At 37.3% G+C, this 14,966-nt stretch overlaps 1 protein-coding gene across 2 annotated transcripts in view; it reads right to left on the bottom strand.

Moving 5' to 3' along the window:
* The window catches only part of smyd5 (SMYD family member 5), a 152,270-nt gene that overhangs the window by 28,049 nt on the left and 109,255 nt on the right, over positions 1-14,966 (bottom strand). Inside the window, exon 14 of one of the 2 annotated variants that reach the window (XM_039751912.1) lies at positions 11,573-12,429. The exons of the other annotated variant lie outside the window; for it this stretch is intronic. Within the exon in view, the coding sequence (XP_039607846.1) occupies positions 12,366-12,429 (64 nt within the window). The 3' untranslated portion in view covers positions 11,573-12,365. Of the gene's footprint in view, positions 1-11,572; positions 12,430-14,966 lie in introns of those variants that run through there. 2 annotated transcript variants of the gene reach the window in all.

The raw sequence follows: 14,966 nt of genomic DNA, 5'->3' as shown, positions 1-14,966 counted from the left end.
TAGGTTTGGATTTTTTTTTCTCCCTAAATAATAAAAACCATCATTTAAAAACTGCATTTTGTGTTTACTTGTGTTATAATTTGACTAATGGTTAAATGTGTTTGATGATCAGAAACATTTTGTGTGACAAACATGCAAAAGAATAAGAAATCAGGAAGGGGGCAAATAGTTTTTCACACCACTGTATATAGAGATAATTAATTAATTAATTTACTTGTTTCTACCTTGAAATTACGGACTATGAAAGTGTGCATGTAATTGAGTTGGATTCATTATTGTTATAATTGCTTTGTAAAACACTTAACATTTCAGAAACACTGTATTAGATTAGACTAGATTATATATATTTATTAATCCACAAGGGGAAATTGAAATGCATACCACACCAAAACACTGAGTTGGCATCCTTGTATTCCAAGTACAATATAAAACAATAGGAAAAAAAAAAGACATGAAATAAAAATTATGCTAAAATAACTGTAGTAGACTGAGTCTGTACTATCTTCCTAAAGGAGGTGAGTGAAAGGAAGGCATGGTGGGAGGAAGCATTGACGTGCCTGATGGATACAGGCAGAAAAGATCTCTAGATACGCTTTTTATTTCACTGAGGAAGTATAAGCCTGTGGCTAAAAGTACTCCAATTAAGTGTCCTATGAAGGGGATAGTATGGTATTTTTAATCAACATGAAATGATTTTTAAAATATACAGTATGGTATTATTAACTAATAAAAAATGACTTTTACACAGTCTTTTTAAGCATAATGAAAAACATGGCTTTAAGCCTAAACTTGCTTTTGCATGCAGTTGGATGGCCCTGCTTTTTACATGCTTGCTTAAACACCAATAAGATGTAATGAAAAGCCAAGGACGGTGTATTCTAAGGAAAACAAAGCAAGCAGCCCATTGTTTTAGAAATGCTAATGTTTAAAACTTCAACGTTGAGAGATGCTTGTACATCAAGTAACTTTCATTTTAGTGGCATATTATTACATACATGGGTTTTCCTGGTTTTGACTTAAACTGTGTAATTGATCAATAAAAATTTTCAGTAAAATGATGGGGACATTTGCACAAGGTATGAAGTAATGATGGCAAGTGAGGGACATTAGGTGAAGATGGGTAGAACTAGAAAGAGGAAAGTATTTTTCACAGATGGTAAAAAATGTAATATAAACCAATGCACTGCCTAGTTTAAGCACTTGCACTATGGTCAAGTTAGATTGCTGTGTAATAAAAGATTTTTTTTCCACACTTCAATATCGGCTCCAAGACTGTCTTCTTTCAAGAGATAGAATTTTTTCCATGACAATAGTCAGAATTGTTCATGATGGCATCTGATTTTGACACCGTACCAATTTCCATAACAGGCTGCACAGTGTCCGCAGTCAGTTCTGTGATGGAGTTGGCTTTTCTGATAAGTTTGAATTTTGCATCACCTGAACTCAAGTTGCTTTGACTGATAAATTTGACCACAGATCCATTTCAGGGCCTACTCATGCAAATATCCATACAGGACCAGTTTACCATTGCCAATTAATCTAATATACACAACACAGGTGCAAAACTGGAATACCCTGTGGACAACTTCAAAAAACATATGGGTAGAACATGCAAACTCCACACCGTTAAAGACTGGGCAGGAAACTCAAACACAGGATGTGGAAATTACAGTTTTAGCAAGAAGCGCAATACACTTCACCACCATATTCCCTTCTGTTAAATATACTAACTTAAAAATTAACATAAAATTAACAAAATGCTGATTGTGTGTCCACCACCCAATCCTCTAATCATCCCAGAAGCAAAATGCTGTTTGAGTTGTTAAACAGAACATTTACATTTGTGGCAAAGTTTACATTTTTGAATAATGCATTTATACTTGGGTCAGCTGTGATATGTGTTGTCAGGTATCTGAAGCAGATGTGCTTAAAAAAACATCTGGCAGAAAAACCTCTAGGGCTCAGAGGATTCTCAAGCTCTGCTCGCAAATGCATATCTGGGTCACTTGTGCATCACTTTATCTTCTTTCATCTGTGTAAATTTCATCCTTCACTTTTATGTAAGGACATATTTTTAACTTGCTGAAGAAGTGTAAAGATGAAAGGAATTTTTCCATGAAACATAAAATCAATTTTATTTATAGTTTAAAAATAATTTTATACTTAATTTAATGAACTTTACATCAAATAGGAGCTGTAACCACCAGGAAGGATAAAACAATCTCACTTGGGAGTGACATTAGATCATGGTAGCTCTTCCAATCTGGAACCAATCAAACACCTATAGCAAGTAATGGAGATCCACCTAACTAATAGCTCAATTGCAAAATGCAGGCATGTATACAAAAAAAAAAAAGCAATCAATTCACCAGTATGGGCATGTGAGTGTGTGGGGGTGTCCAGAGTTTTACTGAAGGGTACACGAAATTATCAATCAGCCAGTACGTTTACCTGGAAAAGTGACTTGAAATCTCTCATTTTAATAAAATATCATATTGACCGTTGACATGAAATATAGTGACAAGCCACAGTTTAATATTTGTTTATTCCTTTCAGGGTTTTGTGATTGCTTGTGTTGTTGACATGTTTTAGCCCAATTGCTTTTTTGAAGACTTTGTACTGTACATTTTTTCTAGTCACTCTAAATTATGTTGTTTTTATAATGTATTTCCATTATACTGAACCTTAAGATTCCCTAAGTGAGGCATTACAAATGCCTGTTAAAAAAGCCAACTAGTAGCAAACTACTTGCCCTGACACTTAATCAACACAACCTTTTTCACCGATATTGATTCATTTCAAAATTATCTTTAGATAAAGATTAATCATGCAGTGATGAAGAAACTCACACACGCAGAGCCTTTACCCAGTCTTCTTAGAATATCAAGTTAAGAGACTGGGTACCATCTATTGACCTAGACTGATGAAGGGGATTAATGTTGAAGTCTGCAAATATCAGGGATTCCCTTAAAAATCATCTCCATATGCACAGGAACTTTCTATCAAGCAAACATTAATTCTCTTCTATTGCAAATTATGATGCAGACCACAAAAAACAGGAATTAAGCACAATATAACATCATATAACTTTCTGTGCTCATAAGAATTACTTATGAGTGCACTGACATAATTTTTTCGGTCCAGTGCCTTCTGACTAACTGGTACAAGAAAACACCAACATATGATATATAGTACCATTCCATGCATCACAATTTCCAGTTAGGTAAGATGTCAAAACATTGGGGATTTTCTCCTGCAAAACCCTAATTTTAAGGCAATTTTTGGACCACGTTTTGTGCAGGAAACACACACTTATGATAAGGAGTAAACCAATAAGTTTATTCAGAAACATGATCTAAAGGATTTGAAGTTGTTCATGCAATATCAAATAACCCCAGGAGTTCACACTCCAAAACTTAAAAAAAAAAAAAATACAAAAAATAAGGATTGGTAATACAGGCATGTGGAGTTTTAATTTATATTATTTTGAAATTCTGATCATGAATATAAAAATATTTTTGATATTTGATTCTTCATTGGTGGACCTATCCTTTTAACAGCCACTTCCCAGAAGCTTTCAAACAGAAAGCTTGTGGGTTAACATACAGTATTAGCGCAGACCTGGGCATTGTATGGCCCCCGGTCTGGTTCTGTCTGGTGTGGACGCCAAGATGCTTGATATGACTGTGCAGGCGCAGATCAAAATTGATAGGTATGGGAAATTACGGGAGATTTGTTCAAAAATGATGGGATATAAAAGAGGGAGACTGCATCAGAGAAAGGGTTGATACAGAGATTGCTCATGTTATACTGAATACAAGAAGACGACAGATGTTGTTACTCTGCGCCCTGTCTGCATTTTGTGCAAAAATGAATGATAAAACATGAAAAATTGATGCAGAAAACAGATCATTCAACAAATCCTGGACTCCTAAGTATTTTTTCATGGAGGTTAAAAGTAAAGCAATCTGTTTGGTATGCAAAGAGCACATTGCTGGATTTAAAGACTACAACTTGAACCATCATTGCAAGACCAAGCAAACCGAACAACACAGAAATATATCTGAAGAGGAGAAGGTGAGGACTGCAGAGGAATTGTTAGCTAAACTCCTAAAAAAGCAGTCTTTTTATAAAGCCTCATACAACAAAGAGGAATGCGTTTGAACATCTGCCCCTCTCACTGAAACATGTTACATCACGGATTGAGGAAATTGTGGAGAATCTAGTACTACAGCTGAAATACATGCTGGAAACCGTTGACTTCTTCTCCTTGGCTTTGGATGACAGCTGTGATTTCATTGACACAGCTGCTGAATTTTTGTAAAAAGAATAACAAAAGTCTTTGCAATGACAGAGGAACCGGCTTCTATTCAGTCAGGGTAAGGGACAACAACAGGTAAGGATTTATTTACTGAAGTCAGTATGTGCATGCAAAAGTTAGGACTGCAGTGGGAAAAGTTAGTTAGTGTGACAACTGATGGTTCTCCTAATCTGACAAGTAAAAATGTTGGACATTTAAAACAGATGCAGGAAAAAGTGACTGAGATTAAACCTGCCCAAAAACTCCTATTTTTACATTGCATTATTCACCAAGAAGTGCTAAGTAAATCAGTGCAGAAAATTAATCATGTGGTTGATGTTGTAATAAAAAATGTAAATTTCATCAGAGATGTTGGAGGAGCATGAGACTGATCACACTAATCTGGGCTACCACACAGCCATCAGGTGAATAAGCTTGGGAAAAGTGCTCAAAAAAGGTCTGAGATCTGAAATAAGAGATTCAGGAGTTTTGTCAAATGAAAGGAAAACCTATCCCTGAACTGAGCAGTACTGAGTAGTTATCAGATTAAGCACTTGCTGTTGATGATACTGCATGTATGAGTGAACTGAATACAAAATTGCAAGGCAAAGGTCTTTTTGCACATTATATGCACAGCCTAGTCAAGGCCTTCATAAGGAAGATGCTGCTTCTCTCTCAACAAGCAGAGAAACACATTGACACATTTTCTAACACTGAGAGGGAGAAATATGCCTGCTGATCAGCTTAACAAATATTCAACCATGTTCTGGGCACTGCATGGTGAGTTTTCTATGTGATTTGAAGACTTCAAAGCTGTGGAAACTGAAATGTTTACCATCTACTCAGCTTTTACATGTGATGTGGACAGTGCCCCCAGTGAAGTACAACATTAACTAATAGACTTGCAGTCTGATGCACTGCTGGCAGAACACTTCAAGTCAGTGCCATTATTGACATTCTATAATTCTCTCAAATAGAAGAATTTCCCTCACTTGAGAAGACTAGCCCAGAGAATGTTTGTCCTCTGTGAATCAACATGCATATGTAAACAGACCCTCTCAGTAATGATTCAATGAAATCAACAAATCCAGATAAAGATCTTCTCTCAGTGATGATATCTCAGATATCTGCTGTACTGCAAATAGAAACATCAGAATTACACCTGACATCAGTGCACTAGTTGAAGCTCATCGAAGACTCAACACTTCTCATTAAGTTGTCAAAAGGTACAGAGGCAGTAAAATACTTTATCAGTGATTAATGTAGTAAATTTTTTGTTTTTGTTTTACACAATCATGAATTGCAGATTGTGTTAGAAAGCACGCTATATTGCAAATATGTTCCATGGTTCAATAAATCGAACAAATATGTGATTTGTATTCATTTTATTATGGTGAAAAAAAAAGAAATATAACATGTTTACCGTAAAGTAACAGCTAAAAGAATGTGTTCGGCCCTCCTCAACAAGCTGGTTTTCTCATGTGGCCCCTCATGAAAAATAGTTGCCCTCCCCTGTTTTAGAGTATTTCAAGGTTAGTGATTATGAATATGATGTTATTTTTTTATCCATTACTAAGGATCTAGTCCTCTATCAACATCTACCAGAGAGTGAAAAATGACAAATTTCTATTATAAATGAGAATATTTAGACTTTAAATGTTTAAATTGTAGCATGCATTTTAACATTTCAAATATCTGATGCAAGTATTCTTGTTTATGATGTACTTCTACTTCATAAAGTAAATCATTACATTTCTTATGAACAACCATTTATACTAATTCAGACATTTATTTATTTCTTAATTTCTCTTTCGGAACAGATGTGAATATGATGCTTAAAGATGCAAGCCTCTGCTTAGAAACTATCCATGGTCAGGGTTATAATCTCTTGACATGTCAATCTATACTAATAAAAGGCAAAGCCCTCACTGACTTACTCACTCACTCACAAAAGTTGGTCAGGTTTCATTTTGAAATTCTATGCATAATGGTCATAACTAGAACCAATTTTTTCGTCCATATACTATTATAGAATACTGCTTGATGCCCGTGGGAGGCGTAACTCCGCCGTAATTTAGTGCCTGCCCATATAAGGCCGTCCGTCAGCGACAATCCAATAGAAACACTGCCGCTAAATATTCACAGGTGAAGGACTGTGCTTATGCAGAGGAAGATGAGATGGTCAGGGTGGTGTTTGGCACAAACTCAGCGAAACTGCGAGAGAAACTTTTAAGTGCTGGGTCTTAGCTAACATTACATACAGCCGTGGACATCGGACGAGATGGCACCAGCACAGCTGTGAACCTTCGATGCATGTACACCAAGCGGCTCACGTGAACTGACAAAAAGCAACAGTTCCAAAGAGTGCTGAACAAAAACCAAATTACACAATTGAGAAGGCAGCAAAAAATATGAAGCGTGTGATACATACAAGCATATTCATAAGTGCAGCTACTGCGGAAACAAAGCACACGGTGGGAAAAGTCAATGTCCCGCTAAAGGAACACAGTGTAAAAAAAAACCAGTGCATGCAGTGTGTCACGTCTCAGATAAAGAGGAAGACGAGCTGTTTATTGATGCAGTAAGAAACAAATCAATGAATGAAACCTCTTATCTTTACAACGATTGACAAACACGGAATGTAACTTGAACACAACACATCCTACAAATACGACCCTGATTGCAAGAAATAATGATAATCAAATCCTTGATGACAGCAACACTCAGTAACAGTCACAAAACAAATACTGTATATTGACAGTCATGTTACGTTATTTTTAAAATGTTCCCTTTTCTTTTTCTAGCTTTTTAACACACTACTTCTGTGCTGCGATACACGGGTATATATATATATATATATATATATATATATATATATATATATATATATATATATATATATATATATATATATACCCCGATCTACATACTCTCAAATAGACAAACCACACGCCGTGGCGCAATGGTAGAGGCTTCACCTCTAGCACCGATGTCCGAGGTTCGATTCCTAAAAGGGGGTGCACTGAGTATGTATGTGCTCTTCCCGATTAATTTTACCCTCGCATCCCTTTGGTTTGAGACGTATGAAAAAATATGCGGTTAACGCAGAAAGACAGATCACCAATTGAAGTTTTATGAATAATGCATACAAAGCACGTTCCTAAGACTGATCGGAGGCAAATTTCAATTCAAAAGACTACCCGACGGAAGCCTTCATAAAAGCGTGATTTTGTGCAAACTGTCCAAATACGAATTTGATTGAAAGAAATTATAATCAAATCCTTGATGACAGCAACACTCATAACGGTCACAAAACTATTACATTCACAATCATGTTACGTTATTTTTAAAATGTTTTCTTTTCTTAGCACAAGCACAGCTGAGAAGCTTCGATGCATGTACTCCATAATGCGTTAAAAAAAATAATGCATTTAATCACACTTTCAATTCCAAGCAAAGGGGAACTTTTGTCAACGCATGATTTCCTGGTACATCGATTACATTGATGCACACATCAGAGCTACAAAAATGTTAGAGTCAGAATAAAGTGCGTTCCTAACTGATTGGAGGAAAATTTCATTTCAAAAGACTACCCGACGGAAGCCTTGATAAAAGCATGGGCTTGTGCACACTGAAAAGCAAGCAAAATTAGATGCATTACAGAAAGCGAACTTTGTGGCTCTTACTGGGGATCATTGGACTTCCGTGACTGTTAGTAATTCTAATTACATCTAATAACAAAATGTTCAATGATCACACTGTTTTAGCCTAATGTACAAAATAATTTTGGCTAAGGTTACTCAGAGTTTAAAGGTGAAGCTGGTCAAATTACCTTTTATGTTTCTGCCTTATTTTTTTAAGAAGAAAAACTGCACTTAATGCTGAAATTTTTCTTATTATTATTTAAAGACAACACCGTTCTGAAAATGTACTTAAAGTACTTAAAATACCACTTTATTTTTAAGCCTGGCCAATTTTAGCCAGGGATGATATTTTTGTTTCTGTTTTGAATTGAAATGCAGTTTAAAAGCATTTTTTCAGAAATTAAAAGAGCTTGAGTTTACAATATTCATGTCCATGTCTATTATTTGATTCTGTCGCCCACTAAAACCCTTTTAAATTAAAAAAAAACATTTGCGATTTGGGGGCAAATTTTCATGTGTGATTACATACGATTAATCAGTGTCTGGACTGAGGCATCGTCCTTTTATAGCCCCTGACCCAGAGGTGTTCCTGTCCCAACAGTCCACAGTTCCTTTTTCCTTCCGGGTCAGGGCAAACATTCCTTTTTTTCAACCCGGGAGCACGTCGTTCTTTCCTGTCACATGACCGTGACGTACTCCCGAGTCATACGGCACAAAAGAGCCCATAAGCCCCCCCACAGCGACTCCTGGTGGCCCCCAAGGTATCCAGCAGGGCTGTGTATAAATACTACAAAGTCCATGAGGCCCTGCTGGACCGCGGGGCACTATCCTGCTGTCGGGAGAGCTCCTCCTGGCGGCCTGGGGGTGAGGACCGGCATGAAAAGCCAGCAGTCCTCCACAATATATATATATATGTATGTGTATATATAAATATACACTCACCTAAAGGATTATTAGCAACACCATACTAATACGGTGTTTGACCCCCTTTCGCCTTCAGAACTGCCTTAATTCTACGTGGCATTGATTCAACAAGGTGCTGAAAGCATTCTTTAGAAATGTTGGCCCATATTGATAGGATAGCATCTTGCAGTTGATGGAGATTTGTGGGATGCACATCCAGGGCACGAAGCTCCCGTTCCACCAAATCCCAAAGATGCTCTATTGGGTTGAGATCTGGTGACTGTGGGGGCCATTTAGTACAGTGAACTCATTGTCATTTTCAAGAAACCAATTTGAAATGATTTGAGCTTTGTGACATGGTGCATTATCCTTCTGGAAGTAGCCATTAGAGGATAGGTACATGGTGGTCATGAAGGGATGGACATGGTCAGAAACAATGCTCAGGTAGCCCGTGGCATTTAAACGATGCCCAATTGGCACTAAGGGGCCTAAAGTGTGCCAAGAAAACATCCCCCACACCATTACACCACCACCACCAGCCTGCACAGTGGTAACAAGGCATGATGGATCCATGTTCTCATTCTGTTTACGCCAAATTTTGACTCTACCATTTGAATGTCTCAACAGAAATCGAGACTCATCAGACCAGGCAACATTTTTCCAGTCTTCAACTGTTCAATTTTGGTGAGCTTGTGCAAATTGTAGCCTCTTTTTCCTATTTGTAGTGGAGATGAGTGGTAGCCGGTGGGGTCTTCTGCTGTTGTAGCCCATCCGTCTCAAGGTTGTGCGTGTTGTGGCTTCACAAATGTTTTGCTGCATACCTCAGTTGTAACGAGTGGTTATTTCAGTCAAAGTTGCTCTTCTATCAGCTTGAATCAGTCGGCCCATTCTCCTCTGACCTCTAGTATCAACAAGGCATTTTCGCCCACAGGACTGCCGCATACTGGATGTTTTTCCCTTTTCACACCATTCTTTGTAAACCCTAGAAATGGTTGTGCGTGAAAATCCCAGTAACTGAGCAGATTGTGAAATACTCAGACCGGCCCGTCTGGCACCAACAACCATGGCACGCTCAAAATTGCTTAAATCACCTTTCTTTCTCATTCTGACATTCAGTTTGGAGTTCAGGAGATTGTCTTGACCAGGACCACACCCCTAAATGCATTGAAGCAACTGCCATGTGATTGGTTGATTAGATAATTGCAGTAATGAGAAATTGAACCGGTGTTCCTAATAATCCTTTAGGTGAGTGTATATACAGTGGTGTGAAAAACTATTTGCCCCCTTCCTGATTTCTTATTCTTTTGCATGTTTGTCACACAATGTTTCTGATCATCAAACACATTTAACCATTAGTAAAATATAACACAAGTAAACACAAAATGCAGTTTTTAAATGATGGTTTTTATTATTTAGTGAGAAAAAATCCAAACCTACATGGCCCTGTGTGAAAAAGTAATTGCCCCCTTGTTAAAAATCACCTAACTGTGGTGTATCACACCTGAGTTCAATTTCCGTAGCCACCCCCAGGCCTGATTACTGCCACACCTGTTTCAATCAAGAAATCACTTAAATAGGAGCTGCCTGACACAGAGAAGTAGACCAAAAGCACCTCAAAAGCTAGACATCATGCCAAGATCCAAAGAAATTCAGGAACAAATGAGAACAGAAGTAATTGAGATCTATCAGTCTGGTAAAGGTTATAAAGCCATTTCTAAAGCTTTGGGACTCCAGCGAACCACAGTGAGAGCCATTATCCACAAATGGGAAAAACATGAAACAGTGGTGAACCTTCCCAGGAGTGGCTGGCCGACCAAAATTACCCCAAGAGCGCAGAGACGACTCATCCGAGAGGTCACAAAAGACCCCAGGACAACGTCTAAAGAACTGCAGGCCTCACTTGCCTCAATTAAGGTCAATGTTCACGACTCCACCATAAGAAAGAGACTCGGCAAAAACGGCCTTTACCAGACTGATAGATCTCAATTACTTCTGTTCTCATTTGTTCCTGAATTTCTTTGGATCTTGGCATGATGTCTAGCTTTTGAGGTGCTTTTGGTCTGTGTCTATGTTTATATATGTGTGTGTATATATATATATATATATATATATATATATATATATATATATATATATACAGTATATGCCAGCAACACTCATGACAATGACAAAACAATTACATTGACAATCATGTTACGTTATTTTCAAAATGTTTCCTTTTCTTTTTCGTTACTTCTTTAACACACTACTTCTCCGCTGCGAAGCGTGGGTATTTTGCTAGTGTAAAATAAACTGATCTCAGGTCTTGCCCGACGGCTACTACATTGGCCAAATAACAAAAGTAACTATTATGTTTCATATTATTCCCTGATTTTGTCAGAATATTAAAATGATTCCTAGGGTTTAAAAGAATTTTCTATGGATAACTTATTTTATTTAGGGTGTGTGATGGTAGAAGGAGGTAGGCTTGGGACATAACATGAATAAACAATTGAGTTGTCAAGGTCATTTATGGTGCACATAGTGGGAAATCAGCCTACTCTATAATTTTTTCTATAAATTATTTTTTAAATAAAATGCACTACAAATCTGCTAAATAAAGATTTTACAGTAAATGACAACAAAATAACAGCTTCCATTATCTTTATACATAAATTTATTATTTTGTTTATTTCCACAAGAGAAAGTGGTCATTAAGACTTTCACATATTTATTAAGCTAATTCATCCATTGCACAGATCTCTTCATATTTCAGGCTGGAAAGTGTAAACAGAGATCCCTCACTTAACCTACATTTAACCTTATGTCCCTTGAGGAGCATATCTTGTTGATTTTTTAAATTAATTACCAGCATAGTCAAAGGTAAAACTGACCATTGAACTGATTGATCATTTACTCCACACTACATTACTTTGCCATCCCTAGGATAGACAAATTAAAATTAATTTTATTCCTACACACCAGGGACACCAAGTTACTTCCTTTGCATGTGACTCACAAACAGAATACTGTTGTAAAATATTATTATGACTAATTTAAAAAGTTGCTTGTTAAGAATTGGCAGGTTCAGAATGCAGGGAAAGAGCAAATGAGAATGAAACAGATTCATTCCATTTTTGTTTGGAAGAAAAGTAAACATAATAAGAAGAGCTTAGAATCATATCAAAATAAAGTATTCAACATTCATAATCCTTGTAATTCCCAAGGTAAAACAACAGTTCCATTTACCTGTTTAGCTCTGCTGTTCTTCTGACTGGTACTACAGTAGAAGACCTTGTGCTTAGTAGACTGACATTGTACTGTATATGCAAGGTATGACATTTGCAGCAGTCATTCAAAAAAGCCTGTCACTGCTTCTCCGGAGCACTTACTTAAACTTGCATGAAGCTGTCGTGTTTCATCAGCTGTGTGGCATGGACTTGGAGCTCCTTTAGTGGCTGACACAGAAATCATGTTCAAGGTCCTTGTGAGTGATCCTGGACATGAACTTGTCAGGTTCTTTATCTAATTCCATAGTCTCAGGTAAGTTTTTCTGCTGGGCTAGGAAAGGTGACTATAATGAGGTGACTCACTCTCTGCAATCTGTGAACAGAAAACAGTTTCCAGTGAGTCACTGATACCAGCTATACATTTCCAACTAAGCAATTCTGTAAGCATCCACTACAAAATGACTTTGGTATGTTGTGATCAAAGAATTCTTAATAGATCATTCTTAATGAAAGTACTACTCAAATATTGCAATAAATTTGTGATCCAATGATTTTGAATTCTCAAACTAGCATACAAAAATAAATGATCCATAGATATACAACGTAACCATTGATATGACTGATAATGGTGACAGACAGAGAGATATGTATGACATGTTAGATACATTGATAACTACATAGACAGCTAGGTACTTCCATTTGTATATCTTACATAATAATGAATGGTTTCATCTTCCACCTTCTCCCTTCGTCAGGTGAGCAAAAGGTCACGGAGGCCCACAGAAGATCAGTGGGCCCCATCAATAAAGCTCCCTGCAGTGGTCCCTGTATTACTTTACTGCAGGATTGCCTGTGAAAACAACAACTTCCAGGCAACTCTACAAGGTTAAATCTTAACAGTATGTCTGAGCTATCGCTCACTTCCCAAGTTACTCAGTTTTCATTTAGTGATACTTGGCATCCTGGTCTGGGCAGGTCCTGAAACAGCTCTTGGATGGGATTATTAACATACTATCCTGGGAGTGTCTGGGACCATATCCTAGAAGATGTACAGCTCATTGCAGTGCTGCTGTAGCATACAATAGGTAAATAAATAGGTAACTAGAAAAATGTTACAGACAGACAGACAGACAGACAGATAGACAGATAGATAGATAGATAGCAAAAGGGATTCTCATTGTATGAGGGGATTCATTTCATTTAATAATTTGCCAAGCACTCTTATTTAAGTACTAGCGTTTAAGTGCAAGGAAGTCACAGTATTTGGCAAAAAATGCATTAGGCTGGGACTAGCCACATCTTTGTTTAAATGTTGATATCTTATTGTCTTAATTTCCTCATAAGACATTTCTCTCTTTAGTGTGTGCTTAATGTGATTTGTATCTTCATGCATATAATATAAATGTTATGTTTTTACAATTTATTAGTTATATATTATAATCTATACTAATAAAAGGCAAAGCCCTCACTGACTCACTCACTCACTTACTCTCACATTCTCCAACTTCTCGTGTAGGTAGAAGGCTGAAATTTGGCAGGCTCATTCCTTACAGCTTACTTACAAAAGTTGGGCAGGTTTCATTTCGAAATTCTACGCGTAATGGTCATAACTGGAACCTATTTTTCTACATATACTGAAATGGACTTCATCTCGATGCCCATAGGGGGCGGAGTTGCGTCTGACATCATCACGCCTCCCACGTAATCACGTGAAATGACTCTGAACGCAGTACGTACAAAACAAGGAAGAGGTCCAAAGAGCGCTAAACAGAAAACGCCATTTCACAATTGAGAAGGCAGCAAAAGATTATGAAGCGAGTGATGCATACAAGCATATTCATACGTGCAGCTACTGCAGAAACAAAGCACGGTGTGAACCATAAGTTTAAATTAAGTTTATAGACACACTCCCACTGCCGTTTGTCATGCATACGACGAATGTGGTATTCGCGAGATACAAGTTTAATGAAAAGACACAAGGTATAAACGAGACTTTGGATCACTTTGTAACGGAGTTAAAATTGCTGTAGCAAGAAACTTTTAAGTGCCGGGTCTTAGCTAACATTAAATAAACCCGTTGACATCGCAAGATCACACGAGGACAGCTGAGAAGCTTCGATGCATGTACTCCGAGCGGCTCACATCAACTGACTTTGCAGGACTGGAAAATTAAGTTCATACACACGCTACCGCTAAATGTTCGCAGGCAATTTCCACAACTTAATCCCGGGAATGCCTGTTGAACATCTTACATTGACGAGTACCGATTTGGGTGGTGAACACTTCGATGAATGAAACCTGTTATCTTTACAACGGTTGACAAACACGGAATATAACTTGAACACAACACATCCTCCAAATACGAACCTGATTGCAAGAAATAATGATAATCAAATCCTTGATGACAGCAACACTCATAACGGTCACAAAACTATTACTTTGACAATCATGTTACATTATTTTTAAAATGTTTCCTTTTCTTAGCACAAGCACAGCTGAGAAGCTTCGATGCATGTACTCCATAATGCGTTAAAAAAAATAACGCATTTAATCACACTTTGCATTCCAAGCAAAGGGGAACTTTTGTCAGTGCATGATTTCCTGGTACATCGATTACATTAATGCACACATCAGAGCTACAGAAATGTTAGAGTCGGAATAAAGCGCGTTCCTAAGACTGATTGGAGGCAAATTTCATTTCAAAAGACTACCCGACGGAAGCCTTGATAAAAGCGTGAGTTTGTGCAAACTGTCCAAATACGAACCTGATTGAAAGAAATTATAATCAAATCCTTGATGACAGCAACACTCATAACGGTCACAAAACTATTACATTCACAATCATGTTACGTTATTTTTAAAATGATAAAAGCATGGTTTTGTGCACACTGAAAAGCAAGCAAAATTAGA

The sequence above is a fragment of the Polypterus senegalus genome, chromosome 4 (assembly GCF_016835505.1).
Source record: "Polypterus senegalus isolate Bchr_013 chromosome 4, ASM1683550v1, whole genome shotgun sequence".
In the NCBI taxonomy this organism is placed as follows: domain Eukaryota; kingdom Metazoa; phylum Chordata; class Cladistia; order Polypteriformes; family Polypteridae; genus Polypterus; species Polypterus senegalus.
This window is presented reverse-complemented; position numbering and strand designations above follow the sequence as displayed.